General features: G+C 37.1%; 5 protein-coding genes and 1 long non-coding RNA gene across 7 annotated transcripts in view; 3 read left to right on the top strand and 3 right to left on the bottom strand.

Moving 5' to 3' along the window:
* LOC9322736 overlaps positions 1-19,269 on the bottom strand; it is a 23,958-nt gene extending 4,689 nt beyond the window's left edge. The window contains exons 1-9 of one of the 2 annotated variants that reach the window (XM_021034636.1): positions 18,802-19,269; positions 18,253-18,333; positions 17,743-18,162; positions 17,524-17,659; positions 17,271-17,436; positions 17,051-17,179; positions 16,761-16,955; positions 16,548-16,670; positions 16,317-16,464 (exon numbers count right to left, since the gene is read on the bottom strand). In XM_021034636.1, the coding sequence (XP_020890295.1) occupies positions 16,357-16,464; positions 16,548-16,670; positions 16,761-16,955; positions 17,051-17,179; positions 17,271-17,436; positions 17,524-17,659; positions 17,743-18,162; positions 18,253-18,333; positions 18,802-18,982 (1,539 nt within the window). In that variant the 5' untranslated portion in view covers positions 18,983-19,269 and the 3' untranslated portion in view covers positions 16,317-16,356. Of the gene's footprint in view, positions 1-16,001; positions 16,465-16,547; positions 16,671-16,760; positions 16,956-17,050; positions 17,180-17,270; positions 17,437-17,523; positions 17,660-17,742; positions 18,163-18,252; positions 18,334-18,801 lie in introns of those variants that run through there. The other variant, XM_021034635.1, reaches the window with a different exon arrangement.
* On the top strand, positions 4,744-7,901 carry LOC110230780 (protein NEN2-like). Its single transcript, XM_021034638.1, has 6 exons — positions 4,744-5,631; positions 5,916-6,169; positions 6,496-6,653; positions 6,762-6,872; positions 6,978-7,501; positions 7,588-7,901. Exons 2-6 carry the CDS (start codon positions 5,956-5,958, stop codon positions 7,805-7,807), a joined length of 1,227 nt encoding a protein of 408 aa, XP_020890297.1. The 5' UTR covers positions 4,744-5,631; positions 5,916-5,955; the 3' UTR covers positions 7,808-7,901.
* Positions 8,253-8,824, top strand: LOC110230789. Its single transcript, XR_002333944.1, has 2 exons — positions 8,253-8,496; positions 8,607-8,824. It is a non-coding gene; the product is annotated as an uncharacterized LOC110230789 (long non-coding RNA).
* On the top strand, positions 11,153-12,145 carry LOC110230783. The gene is made up of 2 exons (XM_021034670.1): positions 11,153-11,246; positions 11,618-12,145. The coding sequence occupies exons 1-2, from the start codon at positions 11,209-11,211 to the stop codon at positions 11,994-11,996; spliced, it is 417 nt and encodes a 138-aa protein (XP_020890329.1). The 5' UTR covers positions 11,153-11,208; the 3' UTR covers positions 11,997-12,145.
* LOC110230879 (histone H2AX-like) lies at positions 12,762-13,355 on the bottom strand. Its single transcript, XM_021035083.1, has 2 exons — positions 13,007-13,355; positions 12,762-12,808 (listed from the first exon to the last, which is right to left on the bottom strand). The coding sequence occupies exons 1-2, from the start codon at positions 13,353-13,355 to the stop codon at positions 12,762-12,764; spliced, it is 396 nt and encodes a 131-aa protein (XP_020890742.1).
* Positions 13,604-15,792, bottom strand: LOC110230880. The gene is made up of 3 exons (XM_021035084.1): positions 15,322-15,792; positions 15,082-15,243; positions 13,604-14,970 (listed from the first exon to the last, which is right to left on the bottom strand). The coding sequence occupies exons 1-3, from the start codon at positions 15,790-15,792 to the stop codon at positions 13,756-13,758; spliced, it is 1,848 nt and encodes a 615-aa protein (XP_020890743.1). The 3' UTR covers positions 13,604-13,755.
* Positions 19,270-21,526: the final 2,257 nt, after the last annotated feature.

The following is a 21,526-nucleotide window of genomic DNA, read 5'->3' on the forward strand; positions in this document are numbered from 1 at the left end:
ACAAAGTCTGAATAGGCATGGAAATCGTCCTTCGGATTGGATCTTTGGGAGGCTCCAAATGGATTCTACTTCTCTTTTGCACCCATGCCTCATTTCTTTGCTCCAATGCACCTAATAAACATCCAAATGTACCAAAATACTCTACTAGGACCTAAAATATACCTTAAACTCTAAATGCAACCTAAAAGCTATACAAAACACCAATTCCTATTCTAAAATGACATGAAATCTATCATAATGCAACCTATATGATGCATGATTTATGGTAATATCAACTCCCCCAAACTTATTCATTTGCTTGTCCCCAAGCAATAACATGTAAAGACCAACGTCTAAGGGAGTGACATTCTAAAAAGGAGAATCATCTAATCAACAAGGCATCATGAAAAGAAATCAAATCAACATCCTTGATACTAATCCTATGATGCATTGAGGCTTTCTACTCACAAGAGACTAGCCATGCACATCACAATACACATTGCACTTATACCAATTAAGATTAAACCATTTGTCTAGGGACAAGGTTATGAGATAAAGATGATCTCATTTAGGCTCCGGGTTTCTCAAGTACGGATCTCTCGGTGAATGAGCGAACTTCGACAAAATGCTAAAGGTTAGGAGCAATTTACGCATACAAGGGAAGACTCTCGTCTACCCCGCTTTCCTAAAATATCTCTAACCTAAGCCAATCCTTTAACCCAATTTCACCCAAGTCCTAACTACCCTCTCACCTTCTTATCATTGGGTATTTCCCCTTTTCAACTATGGTTAGATGCTCTTTTTTTTTTTACTCCATCTAGCTCCCTTTTTCATTTGATACCACACCTCTTCTTATCTTTTTAGAACGCCATTTGGCTTCTTCTTTTACTTATTTTTGAGGCTTAACTTAGTTGTTCATTTGGAGCTCTAAACCTTATTGTTTGCATCATCTAAACCATGAATTTGTTCCCCTTTTGAATTCTTTTTTTCTCTCTTTTTTTTTTTTTCTTTTGATCCACCATTACACAATCCAATTCCCCCAAACTTGGACTCCAAAGCATACCCATCCTTAACTAGCCTAGGCCTAGTTAACTCCTTGACGATGGAGTTAAAACTACACAAGAGCCTTCCTTTGTCACTCTAAACCTAACACTTTTTGTCAAGTTGGCTCGAAAAGAGGCCTCACAAATTCACACACAATGTTTTGGCTAGAAAGGAGGTCTATTGGCTTGGTAGGGAATCTACTTAGGCATTTTAAAGAGTGGTAAAAATGGATAAGAATGCCTAAGTATGTGTATGTAATCCATGGTTTTATCTCCAATTAGCATAAGCTCAATAGTTGATCCATGCATGGTTCATTCTTAATTTCACACACAACCATCAAAGCATCAAATGATAAATAACGAGGGTGGTGATCTCATTCCTAATTGTGATACCTTGGTTTAAACCATTCTCCCATGCGTATGAACTAGACTCAATCCTAAGTGCAAGACATAAAAATCGAAAAAAAATTAAACCAAAAATGCATGAATTCTACCATTCTCCATGAGACTCAATGTTCTAAATAGAAAATAAGATCACTAAACACAATGTTAAATGTCTCGAACTCTCCCCCAAACTTAAATCACACCGTCCCGGTGTGAAAGAAGTTCAAAGAAAATTTCGAAAAACAAAAGCAAATAAAAGACTCAAGAAAAACAAAAAAAAAAAAATATTTACAAAGGTGCATTTGATACCTCAATTTGATTCCTCGTTGTGCATGTTCAAACCTTGCCAAACTCTGTTTTTAGACCTTAGCTCTTTTAAACCAAAGCACTACCGTACCGTACGGCCTTACCTCCTTGATGGTAAAAGGTCCCGTCCATCTCGACTTGAGTTTTCCTGGAAAAAGCTTTAACCGGGAATTATACATTAAAACCTTATCATGTACCTTGAAATCCTTGGGGACGATTTTCTTGTCATGGAACTTCTTTGTCCTCTCCTTGTAGATTTTTGAGTTTTCATAAGCTTCAAGACGAAACTCATCCAACTCGTTTAGCTGTACTAACCTTCTTTCCGAGGCGGTTTTGATATCGAAGTTAAGGAGTTTTACCGCCCACAAAGCCTTGTACTCCAACTCTACTGGAAGATGGCATGACTTACCGTACAAAAGATTGAACGGTGTAGTTCCAATTGGTGTCTTGAAGGCGGTGCGATAGGCCCACAACGCATCATCTAGCTTCTTGGACCAATCCTTCCTTGTAGTTCCCACGGTCTTCTCTAGGATACCATTGATTTCACGGTTAGAGATCTCGACTTGCCCGCTGGTTTGAGGATGATATGGTGTCGCAACCTTGTGTTTCACCCCATTTTTCCTTAACAAACTCTCAAACAATTTGTTAATAAAATGCGATCCACCATCGCTTATCACCACTCTCGGAATGCCGAACCTAGGAAAAATGATAGATTTAAACAACCTTACTACCACTTTTGAATCGTTTGTCGGGGTAGCTACAGCTTCTACCCACTTTGAGACGTAGTCAACCGCTACTAGGATGTACTTGTTGCCGTAAGAAGACGGGAATGGTCCCATAAAGTCTATCCCCCAAACGTCGAAGACTTCGATCTCAAGTATGGGGTTTTGCGGCATTTCGTTCCTTCGACTTATGTTGCCCTTCCGTTGGCATTGATCGCAGCGAGATATGAACTCATGGGCGTCTTTGAACATGGTTGGCCACCAAAAACCTGATTGCAATATTTTACTTACCGTTTTGAACGTTGCAAAGTGGCCACCATAAGCTGAGCCGTGGCAATGCATTAAGATCCCCGAGACTTCCTCTTCTGGAATGCATCGTCTATAAAGACTGTCCTTGCAAAGAGTGTACAAGTATGGCTCGTCCCAATAGAAGCGGTTAACATCTCTGAAAAACTTTTTCCTTGCATATCCTTGAAGGTTTGGTGGTTCCTGTTCACAAGCCAAGTAATTAACATAATCAGCATACCAAGGTAAACTTACCTCCATGGTGTCGTTAACCAGTAGCTCCTCAAGCATGGAATCGGCCTTGGTTAATTCTTGGATGAAATTGACTTGCTCTTCGGGCAAGGAATCATCAATTGGTATGTACTCTTTGATTTTCATCCTTGACAAGTGATCAGCCACTCCGTTTTCTATCCCTTTCTTGTCTCTTATCTCGAGATCAAACTCTTGCAGAAGTAAGATCCACCTCAATAACCTGGGTTTCGTGTCCATTTTTTTGCCAACAAATGGACACGAAACCGGCGTTGGGTTCAGCTGCCAAAACAGTTACTCAGCTGCAGCGTCTGTAACTGTTAGGTTTCGACAAATCCCTCGAGCGAGCTCTCTGCGGTTCTTAAAAATGACAAATTAGATACAGAGAGTTAACAAATTTTGCAATTTGGATATCAACACTGAAGCTAAGATGTCGAGATTCATACTGAAGCAAGGATGCGAAATCGAAAGTGAAGCACCCTAATTTCAAACTGCAGACGAATCGCGACCCAGAATTGAAACCCTAGTACAGAAAACTAAACCAAATCGCAAAACAGAGGTAAAATGACTCGAGATTAACGAAGATTTTACCTCAAACTCACCGGAACTTTGAATCGCCCTAGGAGTCGCACGAGCAAAGCTCTCGCCGTCGAAATCGCAGATTAACTCGAAAATGAGAGTCTCTTCCAAAGACTCTGAATCACCCAGAGTGTTCGACGCGAAAAAAAAAAAACGTAACCAATGCCCTGCTGCCACGTGGTAAGGATTTGTTTCTTAAAGTCCTTAAGCTTTTTTAACATCAAAAAGCTTCAGAAACCCAAAATACTTTCACGGCTTCTCCGACTTCAGAAACTCAACGGTAGGGATATTATATAGGGTAGCCCAGCCCAGCCCAGCCCTATTTTATTAAAACTCGGCCCTTTTTGAGCCCTAACCCTTTTTAGCCCTGAAAATTGTGTATAACAGGGCTGAACCCTATTCTGGCCCTTTTCAACCCTTTAGTTTTTTTCTTCTCATTTTTAAAGAAGTATGTACAATTTTTTTTTTTTCACTGTACACAATTTTTTTCATAAATAACATTTTAAATATTTAATTTTTTTGTAGCCCTGGTATCCGGTTAACTCGGGTTTTTTGTAGCCCTGGCAAAGCAGAGCGGCGAAGTTGACGCGATGCGTCTTGTTGTAGTTCGCCGAGGCAGGGTCGGTGATGAATGGATGGAGCCCATAGAAGCACATGGCGAGCTCAGGTAGCTTCAAAGTACTCATCTCCGCGCGGGCGAAGATGGTACTACTCATGAATCGGACGGCGAGGCGGAGTACCGGATTGCGGATTAGTGCCTGCTTGGCACCTCGCGAAACATAGTCACCAGACCCAAAGGTCTGCCAGAAATCAGAAGCGTCGGTTACTCCATCAAATTTGGTCTTCTCCTTCCGTGGGAAGCCATAGAGATCACATAGCTGGCTAAGTGTGACGGTAAACGGCCGCTTGGCGAGGAAGAAGGAAATGAACCCATCGGTGGCATCAGGTGGATCCGTCGGGTAATGAAGTTCCACTGTGGCGAGGAACTCAGCTGCAGCGTCAGGAAACAGGGGCCATCGCTTCTCAGGGAAGCTGCCAAAACCGGCGTTGCGCAGAAACGCCAAGACATTATCAAGAATGCCCATCGCCTCCAAGACATTGGTCTCCAGGAACCGTGTGGGTTCAAATTTGCAGGCGCATATATATATCTATTAAAACACTGTGTTTAATAGATATATATATATATATTATTCAAAATAATATATATTCGTCTATATGAATTGTAATTTTATTAGAAAAGAGTATATAATCAGCTACATGATCGAAGCCTACAAGTCCGTCCTTAAGCTTATTAAAGCTAAATTCGAAAAGATGAGGTCCGCCGAGAGGTCCCTTAGCAAGGCTCAAGAGGTCCAAGCCAACATCGACCTCCTGGAGGAAATCATAAGGAGAGAAATTAGCGACCTCCAAGCTGAGAAGGAAAGGCTGACCAACCAGGAGCTCCCAAAGAGGAAGGCGAAGTTGGAAAAGAAAGCCGTCTCTGACTTCTCTATAAGCAAGTTGGCACTCCCACAGGTCTCCGAAGGCTCGAATGACGCCATGGAAGTGGACCAAACCAAAGGGGCTCCACCTGCGACCGATCAATAAATGGGGACCCAAGAACCGGAAAAGGCCAAGGACACCGAGGAGCTGATGGATGAAGCGCAAGAGAAGGAGCAGGCAAGGAAGGAGGACCTGGGGCCGCGTAGTGAGAGCCTTAGGTCCCGGTTTTACCACTTCAATAATTGATCCAAGTTTTAAGAATCGTTTGCTTAAGTTTTCGTTTTAGACCGACCAAATCGAATTTCGGTGAATCCCAGTTTTAGACCGATCAAATCGAATTTCGGTGAATCCCGGTTAAAAAAAACCGGTTTAATCCACTTGAATCGAACCGGGATTCGATTTGCTCTTCCTCTCTCTCTCGCGATTTAAAACGAAAAAACACTTTCCTTTTTTTCTCATTCTTTTTCACTTCTCCATTGAAAACCTTTACAAGCTTTTGAACTTCAATTCATCACATCTTTTTCAATTCTTCACGGATTTGAACGATTTTTGGATTGTCACCCTATATCCATTGCCCATAACGCCGTCCTCGATCTGTTAAGGTATGTGCCTCGATTTCTCGTTTTTCAGTCCGAAAATCAATTGGTTCTTGAGGTTCGATTTCTCTTCTCTCATTCACAGTGTGTTCTTCAGTTGTTTATGACTTCCTGAACTGTCAATGAGTTAATCATGGGTTTAAGTCGGTTTCGTTTACTTGATTTCGGATCATGGGTTTTGTGTGCTTAGTTGATTATTGAGAGAAGAAAATTGTTTTCTTTGGTGTGTTTGATTTACACGTTTTGAATTTGTTCATCTTCTGGTTGCCGGTTGCTCCTTTGGAATATAGCTTTCTCAAGAGGTTGTTGAGTTCTGCAAATCTCCGACCAATGGGTGGTGGAACTACGGCTGAGGATCGGTCAGAGATTGCGCTCTTCAAAGTCAAGAAGAAATTTCCGTTCCAAGGAGAGAACTCGATTCTAGAGTTCACATCAATCCTGGTTTGTCCGAAGAAGCTAGTCGAGCTTCGAAACTACCCCCCTCGGTTGGTGCAATGCAATATGTTTGCAAAAATTGCTGATGACGTTTACGATATTCTCGAAGGTTAAAACGTCTCACTTTCTTCTCTTGATTTCTTTGATTCTGTGTGGTGTATGCTTCACTTTCTTCTCTCGATATTTTTCTGTTGATTCGTTGATGTGTGTTTAGTCTTTCTTAAAATTCCGCTTAGTCTTTCATGCATTGACCTTTTTGTTGGTGTGTGTATATAATAGTTTAGATAAATTGCATGCGTGTACATGAAAGATAATGGAAACGAAATTGTATCTTTCCAAGTGATTACCGTTAATAGAAAGTGGAAAATTCTGTTCTTGGTGTATGTTTTGGTTTGTTCAGTTGTGTTGATTTTTTTTGGGGGGTTTATACTGTAGGAAGGATATGGGCAGGTCACAACGTATTGAATTTTGATTGTCCAAGGATAAGAGAAGCATTTGTTGAGATAGGACGAAATCCACCAGAGCCAAGGGGTATCATTGACTCGTTGGCGTTGCTTACTCAAAGATTTGGGGTGAGAGCTGATGATATGGAGGTAACAATGATACTAAAGAGACGGACTTACTCTTCCGAGCTCTTGAAATCAAATGTGACAGCTTTGTTGGATGCTTATTCTGTTTTCCTGTGACCTTTGTTTGGACAGCTCGCGGAATGGGCTGCCTACTTTGGACTTTGTAACCAGACGCATTCGAGTCTGGACGATATCAGGATGAATTTCGAGGTTCTCAAGTGTTGTGCGACTGTCTTGTTCTTGGTATGCTCTCTAATCTTGTGATTGACTATCTTGTGCTTTGTCCTAATCACTCTACTGCACGATTTTCTGCATATATTTTAATGATGTAACATGCTGTTTCAACAGAAGTCAAATCTTCCAGATAAACTTATAGAGTACTCTGAAGACTGTACGAATATCAACAAATCTTCCGCTGATTGGAAGACCGGAGAGAACTCAAACGCAGAAGCTCAAACGAATCTATTTGATATGAGCACTTTGAGGAAGGAAATTCCCACGGACATTGTTGCCTCTGAGGGTACTGGTGACCAGGAAAGATTCTTGGATCTTGATGAAATATCAATTCCAAGCATCACAGCAACTCATGTCGGAAGCCAAAGAAAGAAAATACAGCTCTTCCTTGGGGACAGACCCCTTCGTCTCCATTGTCCTGAACTGGAAGTACACTTTGGGATCAATTTCAAATTTCAGGATACTGCTGGGAGACCAAAGTTGAACTTTGTAGTTAATTTGTATCCAAGTCTCTGTAATGTACTGCAAGAATGCGACAGTGCTGCACATGCAACATCTATTGATTCAGGCAGCATTTCTGAGTGGAACCCAGTAATCATCCCAATAAGAATTTCAAGCTATCCTACCGCAAGGATTCAGTAAGTTTGTCTATGTCTCTTTCTCTTGGTTCCATTTAGGAACCATGTTTGCTTAGCTTATCCTGATTGTTTCTTTGTTTGTGCAGTATACCGGCAAAGTCTTCTGGAACTGGAGACCGGTATGCAGCTGAGATACACAAGAGAGAGACCTCTGGAGTTACCATTTTGAGGAACCCAAAAGCTGAGGAGCTCAAAGACATGGTAAAACCAGGAACCGTCCTTGATGCCTTCTTGTCTTTGGAGCCATATGATTATATGGAGAGAGCTGGAATCCGTCTAGTTGCTAAAAAGCTTGTGATCCACTAGCTTCTCCTTCTCTTTCTGTAAAACCGTTTCATTTAGCTTCTCTTTCATTGTAACTGAGTAATCTTGTTAATGTTAATGTTGTGGCAAACCCATAGAGATGACACTTGTAGATAAAGTAGATGTGATTATTGTCTTAAGATGGATCACTAAATTTCTTAACAAATTCAATTTTCCACACACACAAATTGAGTTTTGTCACAAATATAACCAATGTCAATGTATGTAATATAATACATGAGATAAAGTTACTTTATCAAATGTACTTCACTTAATAGTTAAAAGATGGATGATGTCTCACCAGCCATTATTCATTTAAAAACAAACCAGACTTCAGCTTTTGAAGGGTTACGCAATACCTCATGATTTAGTTTGTAGCAAGAGCATACTTTCGAAACATTCCATTTCCAGTAGAGTTTAACAAGAAGAACGGGACAGAATCGTAACAAGTTTAACTAGTGCGGATTACATCAGCTAGACAAACTTAGAAATCATACAAACATTCCAAAAAGAACCACCACCAGTCCTGGTCGTAGAGTTTGCATGCATTTTCCCCCGGTAGAGATGACAGCATATTGCTAACAGATTCATACATACTTGAGCCGAGGCTTACTGGATCAATATGCACTATCACAAGAGCGATGGGAGCCAATGCTGCTATTGTTACGATCACGGCAGCCTCGTCTAAATCGGTAATGTCCTTCTCCGGACTATTAGTCAATTTGCACATCCATTTATACAACTTGTCGGCAATCATAATAATTTTGTTTCTGAATTCCAGATTCTGACTACTCTTATTCAGAATGTACTGTTTTGTAGCCCTTCCTGCAGACTCTACTGTTTCTTTAACGAAGAGAGTAGTTCCCATGAAGACAATATCACCAAGATTACCGAAATCGCGACTGGTTTGGCCACCATCCAATTTTTCCATAAGTCTAATTGTAGCCATTGTCTTCTCCTTAAGCAAGATATCATTGTTGGCCAGAGACTGTCTAAGCTCATCCAATGCTTTATATGCAAGTTCTGTGTCCACCTCTAACCGCTTCAATCTTTTTGCAACATCTGCCTCCACATTTTGGGCCGTCTCTTTAGTAAAGATTCCTCCACATTTTGGGCCGTCTCTCTGCTCCAATTTGTTTGCAAGACTTGACTCCGCATTTTGGGTCGTCTCATGAGTAAGGCTTTCTCTTCCAACATCAACACATTTTTCAATTTGATCTATAAGACCTTGAAAATTGTCTGGCGGGATGGAGGACGTAACAGGGAATGTCCTCTTAGTACTAAGCCATTGGTTTCTTAACAAGTAATGATAGGAGAGAGCACTAACTCCACTTCGTTGTTTTGAGCTGACAAAAAATAAAAGAGAAATTACTCAAATTGCATAATCAACTCAAGGTATCAAAATTAATGCCGCCAAACCAAAAGAAAAAAGAACACAGAGAAGACAAAAAACTAGTAATACTAACAAAATCATCAAACAAGAAAATGTTCCAAAGAAAGAAGAGCACAATCATAGCGAATTCGAGACCATAACCCCGGTTCACGCACAATGAGAATCTCAGGTTTCTTCTTATTGTGAAGAACAATTGTGCTTTGATGGTTTGATTAGAGGGTAGAAGCTATTATATAAACGCTACAGTATAAAAGATAGAAATAGAAGATGAACAAAGGATATTGAGATGCTAACCTTTCTATCAAACTCTTTCTTAAGAACTTGGATGCTAACCGCATTGTGGTTGAGGAAGAGACCACCAGTAGGTCTCGCAAGCAAACAGCAGAGTTTTTTTTTTGTCTGCAAACTGCAGAGTTTTTTTTTAAGCTCTGTGTTAGTTACAGAGAAGTATCTTTTTCTACCGAACAAAAAAATAACTGTGTAAAGTTTTTTTTTTTTAATAAAGATAGTCACGTTTGGTCACTTCAATCTTCTCTTTTTCAGTTTACCGAGACACGTTTGGTCACCAAAACACTCAATGAGAACAATATCTTTCCAACATTTGCAGAAAAAAAAATATATATTTCCAACATTTTTTTGCATTTTGATTTTTACTGTACCCAAAAAAAACCTAAGAACTGTGTAACTTACACATTCATTGTCAAATTAGAGGTGGACAAAATATCCGAACCCGAAGAACCGAACTGAACCCGTAGTCCCGAACCCGAATCCGAACTTTTGAAATACCCGATCGAATCTTAATTTTAATACCCGAAAGAACCGAAACCGAACAAAGAACTGAATTAGTACTTAAAATATCCAAAATAATTATAAATTCAAAATATTGTTTATGTTTTATATTAATATATATAATATAAATAATCAAATTTTAATTTTTATTTCTAATATTATTTATTTTTATTTAGGTAGTTTTTTAATATTTTACTCAACTATTTTGGATATTTTCGGGTATTTTGGATATTTCGAATACTTCGAGTACTTAAAAGTAAACAAACTATTAGAACCAAAAATATTTGAACAATTACTGGAATTTTTCGGTTCCTAATATAAATACCCAAAATACCCGGATCCGAACCCGAACCCGAACCGAACTCAAAAAATACTCGAACGAATCCTAGACCTAAGAACCGAAAGAACTGAAACCCGAATTATCTGAACCGAACCCGACCCGACCCGAATACCCAAACGTCCATGTCCACCCATCTCTTTTTTTTTCCTCTTTCCCCAGCATTTAGGATTAATTGCACATGATGCCATCTTTACATTAGGGTTTTCAAAATTGTGCTTCTTTTTTTATGAAAATGCCATAAAACATGAGAACATGTTCTCAACTTTTTCTTCTCTTTCTTCTACTTTATTTTTTTTTTATTTATATTTATTTTGAGTGCACTAGGGAAGAGCTCTCATTGCTCATACTCTCAAGGACATATACACGGACGAGCATGCAGAGCCGTGCCTCCCTTATTATAAAAAAGGCAATGGCCTTAGGCCACAAAAAAAAAGTATAAATTAAAGGCCACATTTCTATAAAAATTGTTTGTATTATTTTAGTTGTTTAAGTTATTTATTTTCAATTTTTAATTTTACCCACTATTGTTAGTTTGTATGATTGCATTTTTTGTTTCATATTATACATGTATCATGTTTTCCAAACCAAATAATCTAATTATTTGCATATACATACTAATATGCACTTAAGAGAAATTGTTTTTGTTACATACTAAAAAAATGTTATGGACTTAAAATTTTATCAAAAAATAAATGATAACTAAAATAAATATATGTTTTAAAATCATATTTTTTTAGAAGAATGCATTTTTTATGATTAGTAAAAACTAAAAAGTATAAAATAATAGACATACTTAAATAAAATTAAAAAACTCACAAAAAAAGGCCACATATATTTTACTTCGCCTCAAGCCTCAGTGAGCGTTGGCACGGCACTGCGAGCATGTTCTCTGTTTCCCGGATTATTTCAAGGTTTCATATGTAAGAATCTCTTGTTTGGTTTTGTTGTTCAAAATTTATGATCTTTGCAGAGAAATTGAAAGCTACTTAGGCTTTTGATTGCCAATGAAACGATCTGTTGAATTGGATTATGCAATTAAGCTCTTGCTTTATTTTAAGCTTTATAGTCTTTGCTGAGAAATTGAAGCTACTTAGGAATTTGATTGGCAATGAAACGATCTGTTGAGTTGGATTATGCAATTAATTTCTTGTTTGTTCTGTTGTTCAAAGTTTATGGTCTTTGCTGGGAAATTGAAAGCTACATAGGGTTTTGATTGCCGGTGAAACGATCTGTTGAGTTGAATTATGAAATTTTGTATTAAAGAATCTCTCCTTTTTTCTTTAATTTCTAGGGCCCAGGCACTCAGATCGGGAGTTGCTGCTGCTACTCGCTGTAGTTCTCAGTTAGACTTTGGATTCCCTTTCTTGTTAGAAGCTTGCTGGATGAGTACTAGGAGAGAAATCATTGTTACGACCTCTCTCTCGGAAGAAATAGCTCAACACACTTTAGATGAAATTGAAAAACGTGTTGAAGTTGGAATAAGCCCCAAAACTAAAGAGGAGGCCAAACAAGTAATATCGTCTCTTACAACCTGCTTGGAGGAGAACAAAGTTTTGTTAAAAGATGCAGCTGTAGTATTGGCTGAGCTTAGAGCCTCAATGTCTCAGCCCGATGAATATGTTACTATGGAGAAGATAAGAAACGCAACAAAGGTTCTCCAGAGGTTATAAATCCAAAACTTTGTTTGATTGTTCTATTATGTTTTCCTTGCTCCTATATAACATATGTTTAGCTCATAAGGTTTCGTTTTCCCAGTCTCAACTATAATAATAAACGGTTCTTCCATTCTCCTTGTCATTAAACGGTTCTTCATTTTCCATTCTCCTTGTCATTAAACGGTTCTTCATTTTTACGAACTTCTCAAATAATGTAACTGACATTTATCTCAGGTTTACACATGTTTACACAAATACTCACCGAGTCGCTGTTAGATGTCTTCTCGGTTCCATACCTTCTCGAGCAACATAATATAGAGAGTTCATTGAAATTGAAATTCGCATATAATCTGATATCATCATTATACTCGGTTAACCATTGAAATTTTGTATAAAAATAGAGAGTTCAAAATGACAATATAAAAATTGTACTATGCCGACAAAAATTTTTTTTACTATATGATATGATTGAAAATTTGAATGAATATGCAGACAACGATTAATAATTTCTTAAGTATCAAAATATGAAACTAATTATGTAGTTTAGGGTCATTAGAATCAGAAACAACATTTAATAAAAATTATGGTAAGAGTTGTTATCATATTCAAAAAGAGTTTTAATTTGGATAACTTGAGTATAATATTAAATATTATTAAATCTAGTTGTATTAAAAAACAATATGTATAAGAAAAAACATAATATTAAACATTATTAATTTCTATTTAAATAAATAAATAAATGTATGTAAAAATGACTAAATATTAAAATTTTCAATATTTTTAATTTTCATCCACCTTAAGGATGACATCTTTACCTTTTGATTCATCTATCAAAACAAAATAAAACCCTAAATCTTAAAATTACCCGAAACACAATAAAACACTTATAAAACAATACTTAAAAGTAAGTTTACTAATTAGTAATTACAAAAATGACATTTTTGAAATGATTAAATATTTATAATATTCAAATATTATTCAAACAAGGCTCAATGAGATCATGTTATTCATATATTTATATATACCTCCGCGGCGAGGTACTCTAGAACGGCTGCAAGATAGACCGGAGCACCAGCCGACACGCTTGGCGTATCTACCTGTCTTGAGGTACCTGGCGATTCTTCCCACGGGGAACTGAAGACTGGCCTTTGACGAACGTGAGACGGCTGACTTGGTGGCCTTTCCCTTTCCTTCTCTTCCACCTTTGGTCGACGTGCCGCTTTGTGCGCCTTTTCTCATCTGGAGGAACCTGGCGAATCTTCCCACGGGGAACTGAAGACCGGCCTTTACTGAACGTGATACGGCTGATTTGGTGGCCTTTCCCTTTCCTCCTCTTCCACCTTTGGTCGTGTCGCTTTGTGCGCCTGTACTCATCTTTTATTTCGAAATAAAGACTGAGAAGTGTGATAGATGTTGACTATTGAGTGTCCCCAGGGGTTTTAATTTTTAATCGCTCTTAGTCAAAGTCATTATTATATTAAATATTGTATAAACTATATATTTTCATGTTCTTTTATCGTATAAATAAATATATTTATAGTAAAAAGATGGATTTAGATAAAAAAAGTTAAAGGATGGAAAATATATATTTTTAATAGATATAGCTTTTTAGGAATAGGAAGTGAAAAAAACATTAAAACAAACCATGAAAGAAAACATTTTGTAAGAAAAAACAATTTTAAAAACGTATCCAATTGTGTTTGCCGCATTTGGATTTTGAAAACACAGAGTCAACTCAAACTTCTGTGTCTTAAACATCAGAACCAGCGTCCATTTACTTATATGTGGCAAACATGAACCTGACTGGACTATAAATTTTGCGTCCACCCTGGGTTATATATGGCTTCTTCCTTCCATTTCCAAGTTGATTTCGTGTCCTGAGTGCAACCTGCTCATTACCCACAAGTTGATTTCGTGTCACTCTCTTTTGCCTCACATAGACCTTCAATGGCTTCGGATGAAGCTGTTTCAATGGCTTCTGATGAAGCTGTAGCTGACCGTCATCTTCTTGGTTCGCTCCCGTCTGTTCCGGCTCGTCGAGAGACTGAAAAGAGGGGGAATATGAAGGCTGTAAACTCTGAAACGTATCATATCGCTGCGGTGACTCTTCTGTTTCTCTAGCACTGCTGTTTCCTCTTTTTCTTTTTCTTGTGCCAGGATTCTCTTCATTAACAACTCGGTTGCGTTGATCGCTTTGGTAGAGATTGTCCTTGTCTTCTGCCTTGTCTTCTTCATCCTCATCCTCATAAGGTAATACACTGTCCTTTGGCCAGACAATGTATGTGCCAACTGCATTACTTAACATCTCAACGTCATCTTTTGGTTTCCAAACAGGTATGTCTATCATGACCTTAGAAACTGTCACAACAACTTCATGAGGCTTCACGGGTACACTGTGGATAACTAAACGGCTTGGATCTCTAACCCCTATTGCAACAAAATCCTTACTACCATTAGGGTTGATCAAGTAGCACTTCAAAATCTCACGCGTTCCCTTCTGCTTTCCTGCGTCAATCACGGGAATAGTAGGAGAACGAGACGCTGAAGGGTGCATGGGAGTAACATTCGTTAGAACTTCGCGAGCAAAATGATCCGTTCCACCTACAGTCCCTAGCCCCTCTTCTCTTTCCTCGATAATAGACTGAGACGGATTCAGAAGACTTTTTCCCACTTCCGCAACCCTCTGGTCAATTCTCCGGTAAAGCTGCCGTTTAAGGCGATTCAACCCACTGTCATCTTTTTTTCTTGGCACTGCTTTCTGAACTTGACCTCTTCTCCCAACTTGAGCTTCTTTATCATTTTCTTTCGTCGTCATTTCTATTTCTCGATTTGACACATCTCTATCATAGAGATCTTCCCAACACACGACCTGATTATCTCTTAGAGCAGCATTCCAGGTAACTCTTCTGTCAACATAATCAGCGTTTTCAACTATGTTGGCCACAAGATGTTGTTCATCTGCTTCAGGTTCCAAGATACTCTGAATTTCCTATAAAAATAGTTACAAAATTTATGGCCATACTGTGTATTTCCTATTAAAATAGTTTCCAGAACCAATATGTTGGATTGAGAAGAGAATAGGTTGAGAAGCTCGACTAACCTTGGTTTCGCCAAGATGCTCATATATGCGCTCTAGAGGAAAACCTTTGAGATCGTAGTCAACGAAATGACTTTTGCACATTCGAGGACATGCATTATTTGCTTCCGCTACATCTTTTAGATGTGAATTCTTCAGGTTTGGAATGCTCTCAAACGCCAAGCGCTGCAAATGACTCAAAAGATCAGAAAAAAAAATCTATGCAAACCAGAAAAATTCTAAAGAGATAAGAAAAGTATATACCTCCAAACCAAGGTAGAATCCCTCAAAACAAAATGAAGGATTCGGAATGCCTTTCTGGTTTTCTACGTAGTTTCGGATTTTTGCAACACAGTTCTTAAACGTATAGCTTCCCCAAGGAAAGCGTCTACAAAGAGGCAGATCATCAACTATGTTTACCAAAAAGTCATCTATTTTTGTAGTCTGTTTCTTCTTTCTGGCGATAACAGATGTCAAGAAGTACAAGACAGCAATTTTTAAGCGATCATCACCTTCACCTTCTTCTGTCATAGCCTCTAACTTCTTCTCCACAGTTGAGAAATCTATTTTGGAGGTCTCTCCAAAATGTTTTTTGATAAAGTCACAACGACTTGACTTTCTATCGTAATTATCTGGAAGCGGACCACACGACAACCCGGTGATTAGAGCATGCTCTCTAACCGAGTATCTTATCGGAATACCGTTCACAATGAACCAGCACTCGTCTAGCATCATTGTTCACAATGTTATAATTTTTATACATTACGTTTTTTTAATTTTATTTTATCACATATTTCATATATTTTATCACATTAAATTTCCTTATTAAATTTCTACATATTTATTCATTTTTGGTTAAATGTCGTATTTAATCAAAAAGGATAAAAGTTGACCCCAAAAATCATCTACTAATAAAGGATAAAAAAGTTGAGGCCAAAAAAAGAAATAAAATTGGAAAAAGAAAAGTAAAAAATCGTAAAACAATTAAAGAAACCGAAAAAAATAAATTCACGCGGGCGAACCGGGAGGAAATGAACCATAATTCGAGTCGGTCCAATCAATCCCAGTTTACAAACCGAGCGTTTGAAAGACGCTAAATTAACTTGAATACAACGTGAGCCGGTCGAACCGGCCAAATCAATCCCGGTTAACAAACCGAGCGTCGGAGAGACGCTACATTGACTTGAATACAACGCAGAAACTCCTTGTTTATATACTCAGCCTCCTCCTCCACTTTTCATTGTACGTTAAAAAAAAAACTTTGAGGCTTTTTGATTCCGGCGAGGTCTTTGCTTTTTGTCATAGGACTTCTTGACTAAGAGCTAACTGATGATAATTCATGTAATCAATCCCGTTTAACCGGACACAGCACAGAATCTGCTCCGGTAATTCCTCCGGTTTATTTCCCTGAAAATGAGATTTCACAGTTAACAACCACAGTTTTGACACAAAAACTCGTTTAAAGAAGCTAACATTTTACAGAACAGTACCTGAATTGTGAGTCCAACATCAAGAACACAGTGCTTGAGCCTGTCTAAAAATGCTTCAAATCCTTTCCGCGATATATAACTGAATCTATGCATATCGATATCAATCTCAAAGTAATTTTCACCCTACAAGTTCAAATTTCAAAACTAAGTTTGTTAAGCATTATATTGCAAGTTTCAATAGACTTTCCATTTGTTATGATACTTGTGACATACCGAGTAGAACTCGTGCTGCGGACGTGAAAGCACAGGTTTTTCGTTATAAGCATTCATGAGTTTTTTCTCTGCGCCATTCAATTGGAGATCATCTACATTCGCAACACGCCCCAATATCTTTAACCGTTCTCTAAAGGGTACATTTGTATCCATGGTAAAGCCTCTAACTTTCTCAACCTCATCATCTAGTAATCTCTGCATATTTCCAAAGACAAAGCGAATCAAAAAAGCGTATTCAACAGAAGAGCACAGAGCAAAAAACAGAATCACAAGGTGGAAGATTAAACTACCTGAATGCTTTCTTGAAAATGAGGTGGAAGCTCCTTTAAATAATTATCCGAAAGTTTAAAGTATAAAACAAAATTCATTCCTTCTCCATCAGTTTCACCTTGAAAAATTGCAGCTGGATACAATGGAATCTATGATTCCAATAGCAACATTATCATTAAACCAAAACACCGGAGACAATGCAAAAGAATAACGATTTAACCATGGAATAAGATAATATACCTGAACATTTACAACAAGGATTGATGGGAGCTTGGTCGGGGTGGTGGTAACAATAGGAAGCTCCACGTATTGCGCTATATGGTTTACTTTACGTTGAGATAAAAATACATCGACACCAAATGGATTATATGCAGCATAGTTTGGTGCAAACTCTTTCTTCTTTTCTCTACCAAGAAAACGAAATATCAGTTAAAGTTAGTAACAGAACATACAATCAGGTATTTGAAACAACAAGCTCTCTCCGTATGTTTACCTGAAATAAGTTTTGCTACGAACCCGGAAACTACCTGGCTCAATAATTGACCAAGAATCGAACATTTGCTTTTCGAGCGGACAAAACGGAACCTGAGAACCTGCCATCGGTCTCTGCAACTGCATTTTTGTAGAAACTGAAACATTGTAGAGAACAAAGTGAGTTCTTGGATTGAAATCCCTTCAGTTCGAACGCAATGGAACGACAATTGAAACTTACATAAAGGACCGGTAGCGTGCCCTTCTCTCCACTTGAAAGATAGTTTAAGCGCAGCTTTTTTCCTCGTACTCGGAGGGCTAGAGCTTAAAGACCTTCTCTTTTCAATAGAGTGAACAGTTGAATTAAGACAAGGCAAACAATTGCTCGGAAGAATCCCGCAGTTTTCCAACAATCCTTCATCTTTTCTAGAGCTATCACCAGCATTTGAAGATATCTCGTCAATAAAAACAGGCTGCTTAGCGTCAATCAAAGCACTCTCTGCTTTTGATTGTGAAATGACATCATCTACGGTTGGGTGAGAGTTGGAAGTTTTGAGACCATCGCTTAGAGAATTCCGAGCGGAACCACCAAGGTTAGAGTCTCTAACAGATGACATACTCGAGACTGAGATACGCTCACCTCCGTTTACTGACAAAATATCTGAAACAAAACCCGTAAAAGATGAAACAAAAGCGATATATTAATCCTAAGATGAATCAAAAGAATGTATAAAACAGCTTTTGCTTGTACCTTCCTGAACACTGTGAAAATCATCATCACAATCGGTTTCAAAGGCGAGGTTGGAATCAAACCATGCTTCATCAACACTTGCTGTTTAATAAAAACAGTGAGACCAAGTCAGGTGAATAATTATAACTCTAACAGAGACTGAAGAATTCAGCTAAAGTGACACAAGTCACGAGTTGTTTCTTAGTCTGATCCTCACAAATCAATGCTCATCAAAGATTTTAACCATTTAGAGAAAGATTCACTCTTTTTGAGTAATAACCCCACAAATCTAACATAAATCAAAAAACTTTTAGCTAATCTAACAACACTCTAACCACAATCTAATCCCCAATTACCCAAACTAACACATTAAACAATCAAAAGACCTAACATTTAGAATTCAATCAATCAAAAGCTTCAACAACCTTCGAGATACACAAGAAAGACAATAACCCATGAAGCCAAATCGATCAAAAAACACAGAGCAAGACCAAAACCAATAGAGAAATGCAGAGAGAAACAAAAGATGGGTTTTTTGAATTGAGAGATTAGAGAGAGAGAGAGAGAGACCTCTGAAAGTAGGATTAGAGAAAGAACGATCGTGATTATTATCGAAAGATCCGTCAGATAAGCGAGAAGAAGAAACAACTCTTTTCTTCTGAATCTTTCGTCTTGTCCGAGTCTTTCTCCTTTTGCTTGACCTTATTTTACCTCCTACACAGCTCTTAGGCGTTGACACGCAACCTCCCATCTCTCTCTCTTCTCTCTCTGATCACAAATTCAACATATAAGATCTCTTTCTAAACCCAGAACTTTTAGAGATAGAGAGAGAGAGAAAGCTGTGTCCTTTATCTCTTTCTCTTAAAAACCCAGAACTTGTAGAGAGAGAAAGAGAGAAAGTTGTTTCCTTATTCTTCTCTCTTCTTCTTCTGATCAGAAATCAGATAGAATCTGCCAGACACGATCTTCAAATCCAGTAATGGGAAATATTTAGAGAGAAATATGGTAAATGAGACACAGACAACTAGACAAATAATTTGGTGAAGAAGAAGCTTTTTTTCTTCTTTACTTCGAAAACAAAAAGCAATTAAACAATAAAAAGTAATTTTTTGATTGGTTAAATATTTTTTGGGATTTGTGAAGTCAATTGAGAAAATTGGGGAATTTTTATGAAATGACAAGTTGTTAAATTTCAATAGTTATCGCATATACGGTGAGTTAACGGCATCTTCCAAAAGCAATTACGGTCACTTATTTTAGATTTAGGATTGAAGTAACAACACATTTGGATTTATCTTATTTAACGTTTTGTACTAATCTGTGTAATTATTTATTTACGTACTTTATGCTTATTTGAGGGGTTTTTCTTAATAATGTAACAATTCATGTGATGGAGAATGAGAATGTGTAGATTAGGATGGCAAATAATTTTCTTTTATTTTACATGAACATGGTTATAACTTATAAGTAGGTGATTAGTTATTACTCCCTCCGTTTTCGAATAGTTGTCGTTTTAACTATATGCACACAAATTAAGAAACTATTAATGTTGTTAGTTTTTCAATATAAAAATATCATTAATTATCTACCTAAACATAATTTAACCAATAGTAAATCAAGTTGCATAATAAAAATAAATATAAAAAATAAAAAAGTAATAAATTTTGCATCGAAACTGAAAACGACAACTAATTAAAAACAAAAAAATTTCTCTAAAACGACAACTATTCGAAAACGGAGGGAGTACTTATTAGAATCTAATTGGATTTGTTTAGTATAGTTAAAAGCTTGGTATATTGATCAAATGAATATAACTTCAGTTTTTAATACAGTATATGACAATATATTTCAAAACTATACAAAATTTATCATTGAATTCAATTCCTTAATATGAATTTTATCAAAACAAATATTTAGGATTATTAAAATACGACGTTGTAGTTTTATAGTTTCTTTGTTTAGTTTAATGCTATATAAAAGATTTATACTTTTCATATAACCTTTAACAAGAAAAAGCTATATATAATTTCCTCATAAAATACATCATTATCTTGAAGTGTACAAATGATATGTAAGTGGATGTGGAACTTGAACCAAGACATAACTTAGAAAATGCGTTAAGGTGGGTTACTAAACAATTTAATCAACTACAAATAAAACAATTATTAGATAATTATATATCTTTTTTTTTTCATCCGATAATTATATATCTAAGGAAATAACATAAATTAACATCGATTGTCTAAGATATATATAATTTGTACTAACAAAAAAACACGTATAAACCGGGTGCTTGTCTCCTGGTGGTAAAGGAACCTCGGCTGAGGCACCCGCCACCCGGCTTCGAATCCCGGCCACTGCGCAATTTACCTGCGGGGCGCAACGTCCCAGACCACCAGTTCCAGAGGGTTCTTAAGTGGAGGCTTAAAAATCTCAGGCACGCGGGCTTAGGTCCAGTGAGCTAGTCGGATCACAGTGTGGTCTGGACACTGGGTTATAAAAAAAAACACGTATAAGATAAGCATTATACACAAGTTATATCTAGACTCAAGAAGCAAAAGATTGACTTCGACTAAAACATGCGTCAAAAAGTTTCTTCAAACGTATGTGTATACATTATCTTTTGACTCCTTGGTTCCAAAAATAAAACCATAAAACTTATATATTTATATACTTTACAAAGAAATTTTAGGTAACAAAAAGTATTATCATGTATAATTTTCTCGTATATTGTATTTGTTTATTTCATTTGTTAGGCAAAGTATGGCCATCTAAATTACACGCGTCAAATTCTTACCGGTTTCTGTCATTGTTTTCACACGTAGACTTGTTGTCTTGTCCTTTTTATTAAACTATACAAATGGACAATATCTTGATAATTAGATGTGCTTGTGATTTTTGACAAAAAAAAAAAAATCATAAAACAAACAAAAAATATGTGTTTGTGATTAATTCGTCAAATACGTAAAAAAAAAAACAAAGCTTGTTACGGGAAATTATCAAAAATGACATGTTCGTAAGAGGAAACTAATTTGTGAAGTCAATAAAAAAAAAAAACCGTATTACGTGAATGTATAATATGAAAATTAATTTTACTAGTTAAATGTATTTATTTCTACACTGATATTATCGATATGTAGTTAAATTGCTTCAATCGTAAATCTAAAACAAGTGACCGTAAAAGAAATATAGCTATGGTACTACTCAATCCCAAAATTTAAAGTTGATGTACGTTGTAAATGTGTTCTATTGGCAAGTGTTCTAAACTAGTTGAGCGTAAATGAATGTAGGTGGT

The sequence above is a fragment of the Arabidopsis lyrata genome (assembly GCF_000004255.2).
Source record: "Arabidopsis lyrata subsp. lyrata unplaced genomic scaffold ARALYscaffold_2, whole genome shotgun sequence".
Classification (NCBI taxonomy): Eukaryota; Viridiplantae; Streptophyta; class Magnoliopsida; order Brassicales; family Brassicaceae; genus Arabidopsis; species Arabidopsis lyrata.

What these genes read in the sequence shown, in the direction of transcription:
- LOC110230780 (XM_021034638.1), top strand. Translation starts at nt 5,956, where the DNA reads ATGGGTGGTGGAACTACGGCTGAGGATCGGTCAGAGATTGCGCTCTTC. An exon ending in TGAGAGCTGATGATATGGAG is followed by an intron (nt 6,654 to 6,761) that starts GTAACAATGATA and finishes TTGTTTGGACAG; the next exon opens with CTCGCGGAATGGGCTGCCTA. An exon ending in GTGCGACTGTCTTGTTCTTG is followed by an intron (nt 6,873 to 6,977) that starts GTATGCTCTCTA and finishes CTGTTTCAACAG; the next exon opens with AAGTCAAATCTTCCAGATAA.
- LOC110230783 (XM_021034670.1), top strand. Translation starts at nt 11,209, where the DNA reads ATGTTCTCTGTTTCCCGGATTATTTCAAGGTTTCATAT. An exon ending in ATTATTTCAAGGTTTCATAT is followed by an intron (nt 11,247 to 11,617) that starts GTAAGAATCTCT and finishes TTTAATTTCTAG; the next exon opens with GGCCCAGGCACTCAGATCGG.
- LOC110230879 (XM_021035083.1), bottom strand. Translation starts at nt 13,355, where the DNA reads ATGAGTACAGGCGCACAAAGCGACACGACCAAAGGTGGAAGAGGAGGA. An exon ending in TAGAGTACCTCGCCGCGGAG is followed by an intron (nt 12,809 to 13,006) that starts GTATATATAAAT and finishes TTGTTTTGATAG; the next exon opens with ATGAATCAAAAGGTAAAGAT.
- LOC110230880 (XM_021035084.1), bottom strand. Translation starts at nt 15,792, where the DNA reads ATGATGCTAGACGAGTGCTGGTTCATTGTGAACGGTATTCCGATAAGA. An exon ending in GATTCTACCTTGGTTTGGAG is followed by an intron (nt 15,244 to 15,321) that starts GTATATACTTTT and finishes AGTCATTTGCAG; the next exon opens with CGCTTGGCGTTTGAGAGCAT. An exon ending in AGCATCTTGGCGAAACCAAG is followed by an intron (nt 14,971 to 15,081) that starts GTTAGTCGAGCT and finishes CTATTTTTATAG; the next exon opens with GAAATTCAGAGTATCTTGGA.